This window comes from Arachis hypogaea, chromosome 5 (assembly GCF_003086295.3).
Source record: "Arachis hypogaea cultivar Tifrunner chromosome 5, arahy.Tifrunner.gnm2.J5K5, whole genome shotgun sequence".
NCBI lineage: Eukaryota > Viridiplantae > Streptophyta > Magnoliopsida > Fabales > Fabaceae > Arachis > Arachis hypogaea.
Window position 1 is genome coordinate 13,727,070 of NC_092040.1, and position 18,247 is coordinate 13,745,316.

General features: G+C 35.7%; 3 protein-coding genes across 4 annotated transcripts; all 3 read right to left on the bottom strand.

Moving 5' to 3' along the window:
- Positions 1-60: 60 nt before the first annotated feature.
- On the bottom strand, positions 61-1,570 carry LOC112800877 (uncharacterized). Of its 2 annotated transcripts, XR_011881826.1 has the most exons (3): positions 1,414-1,570; positions 531-1,313; positions 61-347 (listed from the first exon to the last, which is right to left on the bottom strand). XR_011881826.1 is itself a non-coding variant. In XM_025843321.3 (2 exons), exons 1-2 carry the CDS (start codon positions 1,471-1,473, stop codon positions 693-695), a joined length of 681 nt encoding a protein of 226 aa, XP_025699106.1. In that variant the 5' UTR covers positions 1,474-1,570; the 3' UTR covers positions 413-692. The 2 variants fall into 2 exon arrangements, 1 of the variants encoding a protein (XP_025699106.1); XM_025843321.3 differs by lacking the exon at positions 61-347 and having other exon boundaries at positions 413-1,313.
- Positions 1,571-8,279: 6,709 nt separating this feature from the next.
- Positions 8,280-9,127, bottom strand: LOC140184831 (uncharacterized). Its single transcript, XM_072238014.1, has 2 exons — positions 8,677-9,127; positions 8,280-8,548 (listed from the first exon to the last, which is right to left on the bottom strand). The coding sequence occupies exons 1-2, from the start codon at positions 9,125-9,127 to the stop codon at positions 8,280-8,282; spliced, it is 720 nt and encodes a 239-aa protein (XP_072094115.1).
- A 7,144-nt stretch (positions 9,128-16,271) lies between these two features.
- On the bottom strand, positions 16,272-17,119 carry LOC140184832 (uncharacterized). The gene is made up of 2 exons (XM_072238015.1): positions 16,669-17,119; positions 16,272-16,540 (listed from the first exon to the last, which is right to left on the bottom strand). The coding sequence occupies exons 1-2, from the start codon at positions 17,117-17,119 to the stop codon at positions 16,272-16,274; spliced, it is 720 nt and encodes a 239-aa protein (XP_072094116.1).
- Positions 17,120-18,247: the final 1,128 nt, after the last annotated feature.

Here is an 18,247-nt window from a genome sequence, read left to right on the forward strand (position 1 = left end):
TTATTTAAATAAAAATATATAATAAAAATTTATATATTTTATTTTTATAAAGTTTAAAAATTTTAATATAATAAAATTTTTTAAAACAAAAATATTTGCTACAAAATTTGTCAGAACCTAATTGAGTATATACTACAAGTTATTTTAAAAAGCAAAAATTATGTAACATCATTAGTTCTAAAATCTAAACCATAGTGGTTTCTGAGTGTAGCAGCCACAGAAGCTCAAATACTCTGATCCATATTAGATGAATGGTTGAAAAAACAACCTGGAATTGGAGAAGCATAACCTAACATCTCAACAGCACTAGGGAACTTGCTTCAAAGTTCAAACTTGAAGATATGCTACTGCAGAATCAGAATTGGGAAATCAACTAAAAAAAGAGTAGGCATCATAAGATAGCACAAATAAGAGAAATAAACAAATAAATAAATAATAGATCGAAATCGTCTCTTGTTATTTACTTACATGGAAGCGGAGGTTAAGTTATTAATTAATAAGAGTTAGCCAGCAAAATCAATTGACCTTACCCCGAATATTGTAGGTAGGTCCTGCTGTTTCTCCTCTTATAACATCTACTTCATACTTCTAACTTCTCAGTACTAAACTACACGCGTGCTGCTATTTACAAAAATGAAAGAAAAAAAATAATAAAAAAGGGTTTAGCAGTGATTAACTGATAACTAATTAATTCAAGTTCGAATGTAGTGGACGTCCCCTGAGCGTTGATCAACATGCTTAATCCATCTCTTACCATTATTACCCCTGACTGATGATTGTGAATTGACCGAAGTACCCCCGGTGGTGGCGGAGGAGGAGACATGCGCCATGTCAAGCCCCTTCCCCACCGGAAGAAACACCGAACGAACAACACCACGGCTTGAACCATGTCCTCCCAGAAGGTTCCACCATTTGACGGAAGAGAGAGAAAAACCCGTGTTCTTGCACAAGAGCACAGCACCATTGTTGCTCAGTTTCGCCAGCCTCAGAACTCTCGGGAAATCCTTTCGCCGTGAATCCACGACCAAAAAATCTATCCCGGTCAACTCAGCCATCACCTCCTCCGGTTCACCCACCATGATCTCCGGTAACATCCCCGCCTCTCCCATGCTGGCGGCGTACTCTGATCTGGACCTCTCGTCGGGGACTATGCAGACGTGTCTTCCTCCGGTGTGGCGCCTAGCTATGGCTAAACCAACGCTAGTAGCGATGAGGCCTCCCTGCGACCATGTCTCCACGATGACCTGCGCGTTCCACCCTGCAGCCATGGCGGAAACCATTTCCGCCACTCCTGATTGACGGTAAAGCTTGCACTGCTCATAACGAAATTAGAACAAAGTTAGGACGCCAGAATGCGTAAATTGGAGAGATCAATGAAGCAAAAAAAAAAAAGGTAGTTGTGGTTATACTTACTGATTTAACAGTGTCGATGTATGCGTTAGATGCTCTCTCTGGGGACCAAACTAGTTTCATTTTCTGTGATCTGTGGTGTGTGTTGAATGTTGAATGTGTCTGTGAATCGAAAAGAAAGGAGGTTGTGGATGGGAATATAAAGACAAGGACCGTTGACCTTTTTTAATCCTCGCCAAATCTAACGTACGTCTTGTATTACGACAGCATTAGCATTTAGCATTTACCATTTCTTTTACTTTCATTTATTTTATTATTGTCTTTAAGGAGAGTTGTAAATGCAATTACGATGTCTAGTGTTGTGTCACTTTTCTTTGTTAACCGAAGGTGGAAATTATATTAATTAATGAATTGGTAAATAGTGAGGCTGGCCCGTTCTTCATGGCATCATTGACAATTGAGAAAAAAGGCAGAGCACTCTGCATCAATCTTTTTCATTCAATTTAAAAAAATATTAAGTATATATTAAAATAAAAAATATTAAATATATATTAAAAATTAATTATTAAATTAATAATTATATATTTGTATAAATAGTTAAATACATATTATTTAATTTACTTTTAATAAATATTTTAATATATAATTTATACCAGTGATTAATTTAGTGACTAGTTTTTAATGCAAAGGTAATACCGTTGTTGTTTTGTATATCTAATGTTGATGGTTTTGGGTAATGGTGGTGGTAGTTACCTTTTTCGTTCTACTTGCAAATGCTTGCGGGCCAAGGCCACTACTCTCTCCTGGTTGGATAGCGCATAAAATATCCAAGTGCCCCCAAAATATCAATGTTTCCCGTGTCGATATTTAATAATTTATGTCTATTGAGTTTGAATATCATCGCTCTTTCTTAATTTGTTCTTCATAATTAACACTCAAATTATGCATACATTTTCCTACATATCTAATTTACAGTTTAGAAGAAGTCACCTTTTAAAATTAAAATTAACTCTAATGATTTGACAAGTTGTCTAGTGAAGAAATTTAAATTAAAAACATGATATTTTATGATTGGAAGAGATTTGCATAATTTATCAAGGAGTGATGATGACTTGGGCGAGAGGTTAAAGACCTGAACGCTGAAATGCAAAAGTCCACAAGGAATGAAAATGGTTTAAAGTAGGAGCAATTTTAAGTCATTATTTCGAAAGAAAAGAAGTACTAGTCAGAGGATTTTTGTGAGGTCACTGCATCCGTAACTGTAATTAGAGTATCAAATAGGCAATAGAATGATAGATGAAGGATGATAATGATCCTAGTCCGACACAAAAGTGGCATGAAAATATAATATTTTTTCCGGTATCTGATGAAATATAATTTATTTATAGCTAAATTATAGAGTTTGAATAACATGATTTTATTGAATTGATTTTAAGTAAAATTGAGTTTGGGTTAATATAATTTATATTTGACAATTTTATACTAAAATTAATTTTGAGGCAAATGACCTAAAAAGTGAAATGAAAATTAAATTTATATAGATTTTTTAAAATAAAAAACGTTATGTGTATGTTCTCATACACTAATTTATGTAAATTGAATTAGATTAATTCAATTTAGTCATTTTAATAATAAATTAAATGAGTTTGGGTTGATTTAATAAGGTTTGAAGTACATCCATGATGGATAAATTGAATATGTAGACTTTGAATTATATTTATGATTTTTGTCCATAGTAATTCGAATTGAGTGGATTCGAATTAGGCATTAGTAAATCGAAATAAGCTGTTTCGATTTACTTAAAACGATGATATTGGTAAATCGAGGTAGAGTGCTTCGATTTATTGGGTGGCTACCTACATAAAGAGTTTGAAGTTAAATGCTTCAAATTACATTTTACCTCATTTCAAAAAAATTTTCACCCAAAAATACCTTGAGATTTAGACTATGAAAATGGAAGATGATCTGGACCATAGGTTAGACGGCGTCGTCCATATTGCTCGCTCTATTCATGAAGAGGTTAGTTTCCGAAATTGAATATCTTTAAAAAATAAATAGTAGTTTGTGATGTTAAGTCGTTTAGAATTTTATTATGTGGGCTATTGAGATTTGTAATTTCGCAAGTGATTTAGTGTTTTTTAAAATTTTAAAAGTATAATGTAAGATAGAATAGTATTAAACGATGCTTAGTTATAATAATAATTAATTAGATTAGAGAGTTTTTGAAAATTTAGGATTTACTAATGTAGATTTTAGCTTAGTTATAATAGTAATTAATTAGATTAGAGAGTTTTTGGAAATTTAGGATTTACTAATGTAGATTTTAAATGGATAGTAGAAATTTGGCAATGATTTAAATTAGTTTAATTTTTTAATATTAATTTAATTCTTAAATATTAGGTTAACGGACAATAATTTAATTTATTTTTATTTTAGTTAAAATTAATTTAGTCTGGATTAAAATTTTTTTTGGCGAGTTTAATTTATTTAAAGTTAATGTAATTTAATACTTAAATATTAGTTTTTAAACTAAAATAATTTAATTTAGTTTGTTTTTATAGTTTGCGTATTGAATATTAGATTAATTATGTACCGTTAGAATTTAATTTAATTTGGTTTAATAGAACTTAATTAAATTATTTATCATTAGGTTATTTATGTATAGGATGTATCATGATTTATATTAATGTTTATTTATAGTAGAGTTGTCTGCTTTAGGATATTATGGATTAAAGTTGGATATCATTTTGTTGAGAAGGGTCTGAATTCTGTGATAGTCTTTTGGTGAATTGGTTTATTAATTGTGATGGTTTTAAAAGAATCTTTTTTTATTGTTGTGCAGCTACATCGATGTATCACTAGCATGAGGAGGCAGCATAGTATTCCTCTAGATGACAGAATCATATCGTACCTGCAGATGGCCGAATTAGCCCATCTTGTAAGGCTCACCAACCACTGGTTTAGGTTGGATGAGTTGCTGGTCAGTGCGATTGTCGAATAGTGGCGGTCCGAGACTCATACCTTTCACATGCCGTTCGGGGAGTGCACAATTATGCTTCAGGATGTTGCGTATCATTTAGGGCTTCCCATCGATGGACAGTACATCAGCAGTTGCCTGACGGACTTCGAGCGATTCATTGATGGCGAGCAAACAGCAAGAGTTGGTTCCAAAAGTTGTTAGGTGTGTTTCCTCCGGCGGACTGCATCGACAAGTTCACTGTAAAGTGCACTTGGATGCAGGAGACATTCACTCACCTTTCTCAAGGCACATACGAGGAAACAATCAGGAGGTACGCGAGGGCTTACATCATGATGTTATTATCCACCCAGCTTTGGTAACAAGTCCAATACATGCATACATATCTGGTGGCTATTGTACGTAGCGAGATTAGAGGACATGGGTGGATACAATTGGAAATTTACCGCTCTATCGTGGTTATACCAGTGCTTGTGTCGTGCGGCCAACAAAAATGTGGTTAAGTTGGCCGGTCCTCTGCAGCTCCTCCAGTCATGGATCTTTTGGCTCTTCCCGGGTTTCAGGTTCGATGATTTTGAGGCCTTTCATTGGCTGTTGGCAACGACGTACTCACCGTTTATAGTTGTCATGTTTAGTAATATATATTACAGATTATTGTCGTTGTTAATAACAAGTTTTCGGTGTCAGGTAGTCCGGTTATCAGCCCACATCGAGCGAGAAGGAACCTAGAGTCGCACATTGGAGGCTCAGGATAGATTTACTCCAGTTGAGAGACATGAGTGTTTTAGCTTTCAAGCATTCATTGTTGGTGTTTCTTTAAACTACTTACTGGATGTAAATTGACTTGCAATGCTCTTCATTCTTTACCAATTCACGTAGATGCCATATAGCGCATTGGATATGGTTCATGTAGTTTATCCCGAGATCCTGGAGCCTTGACATATGGCACTATGGAGGACTGTCACTACATTGATTTACTTTGCTGTGATAGAGTGACATCAAATGGATAGGATGCTACCACAACTTGGTGGAGTACAGCATCGCCCACAACCTGCACTCGACATTGATTTTCTGATGTCGAAGGATGGTAGAGGCGGAGACCGGTGGTGTCTGACCACCCTACAGAGTTGGCATATACATTAGTCCAGGCGAACCGATCATGTGTTACGATTTGATGTGGTGGAAGACCCAGGACCATCAGAGGCTTACTTGGAGTAGTGACATGAGCATGTGAGGAGATTCCTATCTCCAGAGTTCTTTCTCAAAGACCCCAAAGCAGATCCAATCCCAATCGAGGCGACGCAGAGAGGTCCCGGTGGGATTCCTGGGATGGATAAGGTGCCAGACATTCCTGACAGATGTCAAGTGGAGCAGAGACATCGTGTCGGTATACGAGCAAGTGATCATGAGTGGAGATAGCTTGATAATGTGATTGATGTTGTCGATGAGGCGAAGGGCGCGGTCGAGGTAGAAGGTGACATATTAGGAGAGGCGACAATGACGGTGGTGATGGTAGGGATGACGTTGGAGGTGATGGCGGGGGTGATCAGGATGAGAGTAGAGTTGGAGGTGCTAGTGTATGATGGTAGTGGTGGTGGATATGATGTCGATGGAGGTGATGGGGGTTGTGGAGGTGGTGGTGGGGGTGATGAAGAGGGTGAAGGTGGAGGTGGAAGAAGGGGTGAGGGTGGCTTTCAGTGTGGTAGTGGGTATTCAATGATTATTTTGTTGATGTCCTTAGCAGTGATATAGCACTGCATGAGAGTCAAACATTTACGAGCCCGGGTGAGCTCCTTTCGAATTTGCTAGGTAGCGACGGGCTTGATAGTGAGTTCGGAGGATCTCGCTTCTTGGAAGAGATCAGCGCTATTATCCAGGAGGATGGGGCAACCTTCCATAGAGTCCAGGTACCCAAACACCAGAGTCCCCTTGATGTGGACCTGAACGAGCCTCCGTCAAGTTCATTGGATGAGACATTTTCCTTGGGTGGCACTTCTCCCTCGGCAGTTGCAGCTAGGGGTGTGTATGGTCCGGTCCCGAGCATTTTAGGGACTAATTTAGTGTGATTTTAACGGGTCTAAGGTCGGGTAAGTGTCTCAAAAATAGACTTGATCATTATTTCGGATCGGGTTTGGACCATAGTTCGGGTCATCCAAACTCGACCCGGTGGCCTGGTCGTCATACACAATTAATATTTTGTGTTATTAGTGATGGATGATGGCTATTCTTATGTGGAATTTAAGTATTGTAAACCTTAATATTTTGTGTTATTATTCATTATAAGACTATAAGTTAATGTTTTATGTTTAAAATGAATAAGACTTTAGACTAATGCATAATATTGTGTTATTTGTATTGATTTAAATATTTCGTGTTATTAAATAATATTAATATTAATTGTGATTATGTTTTAATTTTAGAGAAGGGTTGTTTTTGTTATATTTTTCTAAGTGAATTTTACCATGTCAAATAATCTTTAGAGTCTTGAAAATTTGGATATTTTCGCATGTTAGCTTACAAGAATGAGGATGAGGTACCTCTCGCTCAGAAAGCACAGAGGATCAGGCGTCCATGCCGCTACTTCACAAGATCGCATCTATTCTGACTATTCGGATGACTGTTTAGTTATATGTTGTTACGTTGTGTATCTCTTGTCATTGTGTTGAGTTCAGGATTATGTTATGCCAATATGTTATCATGTGTTTAGGTTACGATGCTATGTTTTTATATTATCTTGCTATGTTGTTATGTTATTAGGTTATCATGCTATGTTATTATGTTATTATCCTATTGTGTTATTTCATTGCATACTTCTTGGATGAGATTGAAAAATATAAGCAACAAAAGTTCTTCGTTGATAGCTGTTGAAATTTCACAGGAAAAAATAGTACATGTAACAATATATTGAAAAAAATACGTTAACATTAGCAAACACAAGACATCTACAAGACATTAATAAAGAACTACACATACACATGAAATGAAACACAAAACAACACAAACATTGCTAGGAAACAATAAACCCAAATACAGTGAACAACCAAATAAGAAACATAATAAAGAAAACACCAAACTCCACTAGGTGCTCCAGATCCCCCGATGCCTCCTCCCTGTGGACAGCTCTGCCTAGTATGACCAGGCTGTCTGTATAGCCCACACTGCTTTGGTCGATTTGGATTGACCTCATCCATACTAGTGCGAATTATAGTGCTCCTCAGACGACCTTCAGATGTACGTCTCTTACTAGCATCCAGGATGATGGTAGGACCATCATAAGGTGGTCAAAAACTTTCTAGGATGGGAGGATTAAATCCCATCTGGTAGACATTAAACACCGTACTGAGGTGATATACCTTGTGGACATAAGTTGCCCAACTTAGGCGGGAATATACACAGCAAGCAACTGTATAGCAACATGCGTAGTGAAGTGCCTGAAAGTATCCACAATCGCAAGTCCGATATCTCAACGAGACCCTGTAAGTACCAAGTGAGAAATTATTTGTTGGAGTTGTCTCAGCCACATTAAACTCTGAATTATCCTTATCATACAGTGTCACGGTAAAACATCTCGATGCCTTCAGGTTTGTCTCCATTACTTTCATAAGTGACTGACTAAACTGCTGACCTGACCCAACTATGCCTCAACTTTCTTCCCTTGCAAACAAAGAGCTCTGCCAATCTTCCATAAGTGGACTTCACCAAAAAACAATCTGAAAGGTTCCTGACACCCTTTATCATTGAGTTAACACATTCGAAAATATTTGTAGTCATATGGTCGAATCTACAACCCTCTCGATGCTAAGTCCACTTGTCATACTCTATCCTATTTGCCCAGTCACACATTGTCAGATCTTCAGTCCGAAGGATGTCAAACCAATAATGAAACTCAACCTCAGTCTTTGGCTCTGCGCATAAGCAGTGTTGACTAGAAGCCTCCTGCCATCTTATATTCTTATCCCTTGAAACTCAACTCAAAATTCACTGCAACGTGCATAATACAGAATGCACGATAAGCAGCAGGCGGATTCCATCCACCAACATGTGCTTCCAACGCTGTCTTGATCCCCTTATGCCTATCAGAGATCACGAATATGCCTAGATGAGGAGTCATTTGCTGTAGTACGTGAGACAAGAAAAAAGACCTTGACTCTATATTCTCACCCTCCACTAGGGCAAAAGCAATAGGAACGATATTAGAATTTCCATCTTGAGCTATCGCAACTAGCAATGTTTCCCCATATTTGCTGTATAAGTGGGTCCCGACAATACTAACCAACGGCTTACAATACTTGAATTCCTCAATGCACAGTGAGAATGACAAAAAAATTCGGTGAAAAAAGATGACTCACCATCATCTTGGCCTCTAACTCGCACAAGACTTGTTCTCAAAACTGCAATACCATTTGGCATTGTTATCTTCACATCGAGCACCCATCTTGGCAGCTTATTATAGGCCTCTTCCCAATCACCATATATATGAGCGACGACCTTTTGCTTGGCCAACCACATCCTCTGGTACGTAGGTCTAAATCCAAAATGTGCCTCTGTCGCATTCTGTAATATCTTGATGGACACAGTCATATCAGCTCTGATCATAGAAAAGATGAAAGCAGATATCACATGATAATCAAGCTTCTTGTGATAATTGGAAATGGAGGTAGCCAAACATGTATAAGGTCCATTATACTGTCTGACCTCCCATATACTTCTTTGATGCTGTAGCATGATCCGAATCAACGATCTGCAACTATTTTCAAACTTCTTACACTTGCCTTTGTACTTGTCATGGTCCGACTCCATCCCTTTGTACTCAATCCCCCACCGGATAGTATAAATCTTCACACATAAGATGATTTTCTCTTTATTATGAAACTGTTGTCCGACTTGGAACTCCCCTAGACCCACATTTTCCTGTGAATCTCTCACGCCAAAATCGGATTCTACATTCGGTAACCTCCCAGTCTCATCGCATCCAAGTCCAGAGTCGAAAAGTACGGCAGGTACTACTGAGTTTCCAAGCTCGATGCTCCACTATCCCCAATGGGAATACTTTTTCCTAAATCATCATCGCTGTCATCAGCAATCGTGGCAGGCTCCACATCATCCTCATCCCCTAGGACATCTTCCACCGCATCCAGTTCTCCAACTCCCCCAGGAATCAGAATCACAACAGGAGTATTCATGTTAGCACCTAGTTTCGCGATCTCATCGTGGTGTAGATCAGCTGCAAAAGACAGAAATGCCACTAAATCTGCCCCAGATGCAATTACAGACACAGATGAAGATGGAATAACAGGGGTTGAACTGGAGGCTGCTACCGTTGGTAATGATGGATGATTCCGGCTCGATTCTCCTGAGCTAGAGACCGCATCCACAAGCTTGGCCAATAATTCAGGGATTCTCACCTTCGGAAACTGACGACGACAGTGAAATAAAACTTGCAAATCCTCGTCACTATCACAAACGAGTTGTACTTCACCCTATCGCGGACAACAAAAATTGGAATTCGATAATATAACTTCTCAATTCGTTTCATTCCATGCGTTCCTAATTTCTGTGGTATAGTGTTCTGAAAATCAACAAGGCTCATGAAAGGTCTGGTAAAGACGCTCAACATATCTTTATTAGTGAATTTTATTTCCGATCGCGTTTTTCTCTTAATTGTACTTTTATTGTGCACAAAAACTAGAAAACTATCTTTACTAGCAATTGTCAATTTACCCTCAATTCAACACTCTATGTTATTACCCTATTTATATAGAACACACATCCTAAGTAAATCGAATTAGCTTGTTTCGATTTATATTAACTGAACGTAAATCGAAATAAGTTGCTTCGATTTACATAAAATTATAGCATCTACGTAACGTTTTCCAATCTAGGAGATCCATGTAATTTTCTATTTCAATTTATTTCTTTATATGATTTGTCCTTAATTTTAATAAAATAAATATTATTTAAATAATATTAATTAAAATTATTTTTAGATAAATAATTATTAAAAAAGATATGATATTAAATGATAATATTATATCTTTTTAAACATGTTTAATTTTTTGATTACTTTTTTAAGTATATTTTTTATATAGTATTAATACTTTACAATTTTTTGCTATTATTATTATTATTATTATTATTGTTAATATTTTTGTTTAATTTGTTTTATTTAATAGACTCAATAAATTATATTATAAAAAATAAAAATAATAAATATAATATACAACAATTTCAGTTATAAAAATATATAATGACAAATAAAAAAATTAACAAAAAATAATCAATAATAAAAAAGGTATTTTTATTAATTTTATTTTTTGAAAAGACACAGTATCTTCTTATTTGATACGAATATTAATTTAAAAATAATATCTAATATAAATTTAAGATGATATGATATTTTTTTATTAATATTAGTATTATTTTAAAATTTGTATTTAATACATATTTTAATTTTAAATCAATTCAATTATTTACCGTAAAAAAAATTAAAATTAATATAAAAAAATAAAAATTACACTATTTTTCTTACTTAAAATCTTGAATTCTCTGATTCACAAATTCCAAGTAGGAAGTCCAGAATTACTCAATCCTACAAATACTAAATTAAAAAATTAAAAAATTTAAAATAGCAAAAGAAAGAACGAGGTCAAACTAGGTAATTATCATTTCCAAAAAACAAGCAAAATGAGCCACATCAGAGAATACAGACCCAGGTGTAAGTATGTTATGTTATATTAACGTCAGCACTTAACTTATTATAATATAAATTAATTGGCTCACCACCTCTGTATCCTATTGGATGTGGACCATTTCTGTTCCACAATTCATAAACTCTTCTGAAAGCTAAAGAAACGGATGTGCTTGACTTTTCATTTCTAGCTGTCACTATAATTTAAGTTTCAAGTGAAAATACATGTAATATAATTTTTATAATTATGTTTTTTTCTCTAAGGTTAAGTTGAATATCTTTTCTTCTCTCGAAGCAGTGGAATTTTATGTATGTGTGTTGATTGTTTGAATTAAAAGTTTATATTAAATTGATTTTATAAATTTAATTTTGATAAAAAATGAGTTTGTATTAAAATAATTTATGTTTAATAATTTGTATTAAGATAAATTATAATAAAATAAATATTGTTTGAATTTAGATTAAAATTACTAAAAAAAAATATGAAGTTTTTTAAAACTCTTTGGCTATAAATATTTATTTGAAAAGAATTTAAATTTCTATATTAAAATTTAGTATTCTTTTTTATCATAATTTTCAGTACTCATCTTTAGTACTATTTTCTTGTATTTAATTTGATCTTTCTAATAGAATTAATAATTTAAATTATAAATAATAATAATAATAAATAAAATACATACTAATTTAGGAATATATAGTGAAAATTATACAAAATCAAACAAAAAACAACAAAATTCTATTAAAAAATATATCAATAAAAATGATTAAAAAAACTTATATAAATAATAAGTATTAAAATTTCTATTAAAAAATACAACAATATATATAAGGAAACATAAAAAAACTCTAAACAAGAACATATATACTATGAAAAAAATTAAAATTTTAAAAAAGTACTAAAATAATAATATAAAAAGTATTTTTTTTTGTAAAGCATAACCATAAAAAATCAAAATAAAAAAATTCTAATAATTATTTTTAGTATTTTTGTTATAAAGATTAAATAAAAAAATTAACAATGACTTTTTTTAATCTAATAATTTAATACAAAAGCTACAATATATTTACGGTGAAGCAAAATTATTAAGAAAAGAAAAGGTAAACAAAAAAGATTTATCGTTAAAAAAATATTTAATGTACTTGCAATATTTTCAATCCTAAACCAAAAGCAGCCATAAGGATTGATTGCTGAGCATACGATTAAAGCGTAAATTAGTTAAATGAGATAATTATTTAACGGAATATTAGGTGGGGTACATACATTGACAAAGAGGAAAATGCCTGTGTTGTGTCATTAGACAATATATGACGGTTGGTCCATAGAGTACGTACAAAGGTAGTATTCTTTTAAGTAAGGAACAAAGGAGCGATAATTATAGCTTCGGCAAAAACAAAACAGACTTTTTTATCCAAACAAATTAAACATGGTGGCATATAGATTTAATTTCCAACTGTGAGCATTATCAACACAAAATACAAATAATCAAATAGTGCTTCGTTATTCTCCTTCTAATATGAGTAAACTATGATGCCCACACGGGACACGATACGATTATGTCGACACGTGAATTTTAAAATTTTACATGATACGGGACACACATATATATAAAAGATAAAATATTTTTTGGATAAATTGTAATGATATTTTAATATTTTATTGATATTAAAATATAAATTAAAATTTTTAATTGCTTTTAATATCTTATTTTAATTATATCAAGTATTTAAAATATTTTTTATTTTAATAAATAATAATATATATTATATCTAAATTTATTTTAAAAATATATGTTAAAAATAAAACTGAACACTGACATATAATGGTATTTAGATGTGTCGGAAAAATATTTTTTATTTTTTATTAAGATAATGTTAGACACAACCTATCGGGTGAGTGTCATGTCCGAAATGTGTCCGACACGCAGATAAGACAACTCAGCCAAGTATCCGAACTTTATAGTAAGCAAACAACAATGAAATTGATTGCATGGTCTAGCACCAATCTTAATTAGTTAGGTAGTTAGGTTGCCATGTATTGGTGATAACTAGAGAGATACGCATTATCAGCTTCTAAGTTCTTAATTTTAATTAATCCCCCATGCCTCATGCTTTTCGAGGAGAAGATAGTTTTCAAAGAATGGCTTTGTCTTTGGTGGGAAAGATATTTTTTCAGACCTTAATAGATCAAATAGAAAGATGCTAATTCAATGGTTAAAATTGTATCCGTACAACAAATGTTAGAAATTCTATGTTTGACCCAAAATTTAATGAATTTAAAGACCGATTCAGTATGATTTAATTAGACTAGCTATTTAAAGATCGTTTTTTTTTTGAAAAATTTGAACTTTTTTTACCAACTATCACAACTTGGTGGAGTACAGCATCGCCCACAACCTGCACTCGACATTGATTTTCTGATGTCGAAGGATGGTAGAGGCGGAGACCGGTGGTGTCTGACCACCCTACAGAGTTGGCATATACATTAGTCCAGGCGAACCGATCAGAGGCTTACTTGGGAGTAGTGACATGAGCATGTGAGGAGATTCCTATCTCCAGAGTTCTTTCTCAAAGACCCCAAAGCAGATCCAATCCCAATCGAGGCGACGCAGAGAGGTCCCGGTGGGATTCCTGGGATGGATAAGGTGCCAGACATTCCTGACAGATGTCAAGTGGAGCAGAGACATCGTGTCGGTATACGAGCAAGTGATCATGAGTGGAGATAGCTTGATAATGTGATTGATGTTGTCGATGAGGCGAAGGGCGCGGTCGAGGTAGAAGGTGACATATTAGGAGAGGCGACAATGACGGTGGTGATGGTAGGGATGACGTTGGAGGTGATGGCGGGGGTGATCAGGATGAGAGTAGAGTTGGAGGTGCTAGTGTATGATGGTAGTGGTGGTGGATATGATGTCGATGGAGGTGATGGGGGTTGTGGAGGTGGTGGTGGGGGTGATGAAGAGGGTGAAGGTGGAGGTGGAAGAAGGGGTGAGGGTGGCTTTCAGTGTGGTAGTGGGTATTCAATGATTATTTTGTTGATGTCCTTAGCAGTGATATAGCACTGCATGAGAGTCAAACATTTACGAGCCCGGGTGAGCTCCTTTCGAATTTGCTAGGTAGCGACGGGCTTGATAGTGAGTTCGGAGGATCTCGCTTCTTGGAAGAGATCAGCGCTATTATCCAGGAGGATGGGGCAACCTTCCATAGAGTCCAGGTACCCAAACACCAGAGTCCCCTTGATGTGGACCTGAACGAGCCTCCGTCAAGTTCATTGGATGAGACATTTTCCTTGGGTGGCACTTCTCCCTCGGCAGTTGCAGCTAGGGGTGTGTATGGTCCGGTCCCGAGCATTTTAGGGACTAATTTAGTGTGATTTTAACGGGTCTAAGGTCGGGTAAGTGTCTCAAAAATAGACTTGATCATTATTTCGGATCGGGTTTGGACCATAGTTCGGGTCATCCAAACTCGACCCGGTGGCCTGGTCGTCATACACAATTAATATTTTGTGTTATTAGTGATGGATGATGGCTATTCTTATGTGGAATTTAAGTATTGTAAACCTTAATATTTTGTGTTATTATTCATTATAAGACTATAAGTTAATGTTTTATGTTTAAAATGAATAAGACTTTAGACTAATGCATAATATTGTGTTATTTGTATTGATTTAAATATTTCGTGTTATTAAATAATATTAATATTAATTGTGATTATGTTTTAATTTTAGAGAAGGGTTGTTTTTGTTATATTTTTCTAAGTGAATTTTACCATGTCAAATAATCTTTAGAGTCTTGAAAATTTGGATATTTTCGCATGTTAGCTTACAAGAATGAGGATGAGGTACCTCTCGCTCAGAAAGCACAGAGGATCAGGCGTCCATGCCGCTACTTCACAAGATCGCATCTATTCTGACTATTCGGATGACTGTTTAGTTATATGTTGTTACGTTGTGTATCTCTTGTCATTGTGTTGAGTTCAGGATTATGTTATGCCAATATGTTATCATGTGTTTAGGTTACGATGCTATGTTTTTATATTATCTTGCTATGTTGTTATGTTATTAGGTTATCATGCTATGTTATTATGTTATTATCCTATTGTGTTATTTCATTGCATACTTCTTGGATGAGATTGAAAAATATAAGCAACAAAAGTTCTTCGTTGATAGCTGTTGAAATTTCACAGGAAAAAATAGTACATGTAACAATATATTGAAAAAAATACGTTAACATTAGCAAACACAAGACATCTACAAGACATTAATAAAGAACTACACATACACATGAAATGAAACACAAAACAACACAAACATTGCTAGGAAACAATAAACCCAAATACAGTGAACAACCAAATAAGAAACATAATAAAGAAAACACCAAACTCCACTAGGTGCTCCAGATCCCCCGATGCCTCCTCCCTGTGGACAGCTCTGCCTAGTATGACCAGGCTGTCTGTATAGCCCACACTGCTTTGGTCGATTTGGATTGACCTCATCCATACTAGTGCGAATTATAGTGCTCCTCAGACGACCTTCAGATGTACGTCTCTTACTAGCATCCAGGATGATGGTAGGACCATCATAAGGTGGTCAAAAACTTTCTAGGATGGGAGGATTAAATCCCATCTGGTAGACATTAAACACCGTACTGAGGTGATATACCTTGTGGACATAAGTTGCCCAACTTAGGCGGGAATATACACAGCAAGCAACTGTATAGCAACATGCGTAGTGAAGTGCCTGAAAGTATCCACAATCGCAAGTCCGATATCTCAACGAGACCCTGTAAGTACCAAGTGAGAAATTATTTGTTGGAGTTGTCTCAGCCACATTAAACTCTGAATTATCCTTATCATACAGTGTCACGGTAAAACATCTCGATGCCTTCAGGTTTGTCTCCATTACTTTCATAAGTGACTGACTAAACTGCTGACCTGACCCAACTATGCCTCAACTTTCTTCCCTTGCAAACAAAGAGCTCTGCCAATCTTCCATAAGTGGACTTCACCAAAAAACAATCTGAAAGGTTCCTGACACCCTTTATCATTGAGTTAACACATTCGAAAATATTTGTAGTCATATGGTCGAATCTACAACCCTCTCGATGCTAAGTCCACTTGTCATACTCTATCCTATTTGCCCAGTCACACATTGTCAGATCTTCAGTCCGAAGGATGTCAAACCAATAATGAAACTCAACCTCAGTCTTTGGCTCTGCGCATAAGCAGTGTTGACTAGAAGCCTCCTGCCATCTTATATTCTTATCCCTTGAAACTCAACTCAAAATTCACTGCAACGTGCATAATACAGAATGCACGATAAGCAGCAGGCGGATTCCATCCACCAACATGTGCTTCCAACGCTGTCTTGATCCCCTTATGCCTATCAGAGATCACGAATATGCCTAGATGAGGAGTCATTTGCTGTAGTACGTGAGACAAGAAAAAAGACCTTGACTCTATATTCTCACCCTCCACTAGGGCAAAAGCAATAGGAACGATATTAGAATTTCCATCTTGAGCTATCGCAACTAGCAATGTTTCCCCATATTTGCTGTATAAGTGGGTCCCGACAATACTAACCAACGGCTTACAATACTTGAATTCCTCAATGCACAGTGAGAATGACAAAAAAATTCGGTGAAAAAAGATGACTCACCATCATCTTGGCCTCTAACTCGCACAAGACTTGTTCTCAAAACTGCAATACCATTTGGCATTGTTATCTTCACATCGAGCACCCATCTTGGCAGCTTATTATAGGCCTCTTCCCAATCACCATATATATGAGCGACGACCTTTTGCTTGGCCAACCACATCCTCTGGTACGTAGGTCTAAATCCAAAATGTGCCTCTGTCGCATTCTGTAATATCTTGATGGACACAGTCATATCAGCTCTGATCATAGAAAAGATGAAAGCAGATATCACATGATAATCAAGCTTCTTGTGATAATTGGAAATGGAGGTAGCCAAACATGTATAAGGTCCATTATACTGTCTGACCTCCCATATACTTCTTTGATGCTGTAGCATGATCCGAATCAACGATCTGCAACTATTTTCAAACTTCTTACACTTGCCTTTGTACTTGTCATGGTCCGACTCCATCCCTTTGTACTCAATCCCCCACCGGATAGTATAAATCTTCACACATAAGATGATTTTCTCTTTATTATGAAACTGTTGTCCGACTTGGAACTCCCCTAGACCCACATTTTCCTGTGAATCTCTCACGCCAAAATCGGATTCTACATTCGGTAACCTCCCAGTCTCATCGCATCCAAGTCCAGAGTCGAAAAGTACGGCAGGTACTACTGAGTTTCCAAGCTCGATGCTCCACTATCCCCAATGGGAATACTTTTTCCTAAATCATCATCGCTGTCATCAGCAATCGTGGCAGGCTCCACATCATCCTCATCCCCTAGGACATCTTCCACCGCATCCAGTTCTCCAACTCCCCCAGGAATCAGAATCACAACAGGAGTATTCATGTTAGCACCTAGTTTCGCGATCTCATCGTGGTGTAGATCAGCTGCAAAAGACAGAAATGCCACTAAATCTGCCCCAGATGCAATTACAGACACAGATGAAGATGGAATAACAGGGGTTGAACTGGAGGCTGCTACCGTTGGTAATGATGGATGATTCCGGCTCGATTCTCCTGAGCTAGAGACCGCATCCACAAGCTTGGCCAATAATTCAGGGATTCTCACCTTCGGAAACTGACGACGACAGTGAAATAAAACTTGCAAATCCTCGTCACTATCACAAACGAGTTGTACTTCACCCTATCGCGGACAACAAAAATTGGAATTCGATAATATAACTTCTCAATTCGTTTCATTCCATGCGTTCCTAATTTCTGTGGTATAGTGTTCTGAAAATCAACAAGGCTCATGAAAGGTCTGGTAAAGACGCTCAACATATCTTTATTAGTGAATTTTATTTCCGATCGCGTTTTTCTCTTAATTGTACTTTTATTGTGCACAAAAACTAGAAAACTATCTTTACTAGCAATTGTCAATTTACCCTCAATTCAACACTCTATGTTATTACCCTATTTATATAGAACACACATCCTAAGTAAATCGAATTAGCTTGTTTCGATTTATATTAACTGAACGTAAATCGAAATAAGTTGCTTCGATTTACATAAAATTATAGCATCTACGTAACGTTTTCCAATCTAGGAGATCCATGTAATTTTCTATTTCAATTTATTTCTTTATATGATTT

What these genes read in the sequence shown, in the direction of transcription:
- LOC112800877 (XM_025843321.3), bottom strand. Translation starts at nt 1,473, where the DNA reads ATGAAACTAGTTTGGTCCCCAGAGAGAGCATCTAACGCATACATCGAC. An exon ending in ACATCGACACTGTTAAATCA is followed by an intron (nt 1,314 to 1,413) that starts GTAAGTATAACC and finishes CGTTATGAGCAG; the next exon opens with TGCAAGCTTTACCGTCAATC.
- LOC140184831 (XM_072238014.1), bottom strand. Translation starts at nt 9,127, where the DNA reads ATGGAGTCGGACCATGACAAGTACAAAGGCAAGTGTAAGAAGTTTGAA. An exon ending in AGTTAGAGGCCAAGATGATG is followed by an intron (nt 8,549 to 8,676) that starts GTGAGTCATCTT and finishes AAACATTGCTAG; the next exon opens with TTGCGATAGCTCAAGATGGA.
- LOC140184832 (XM_072238015.1), bottom strand. Translation starts at nt 17,119, where the DNA reads ATGGAGTCGGACCATGACAAGTACAAAGGCAAGTGTAAGAAGTTTGAA. An exon ending in AGTTAGAGGCCAAGATGATG is followed by an intron (nt 16,541 to 16,668) that starts GTGAGTCATCTT and finishes AAACATTGCTAG; the next exon opens with TTGCGATAGCTCAAGATGGA.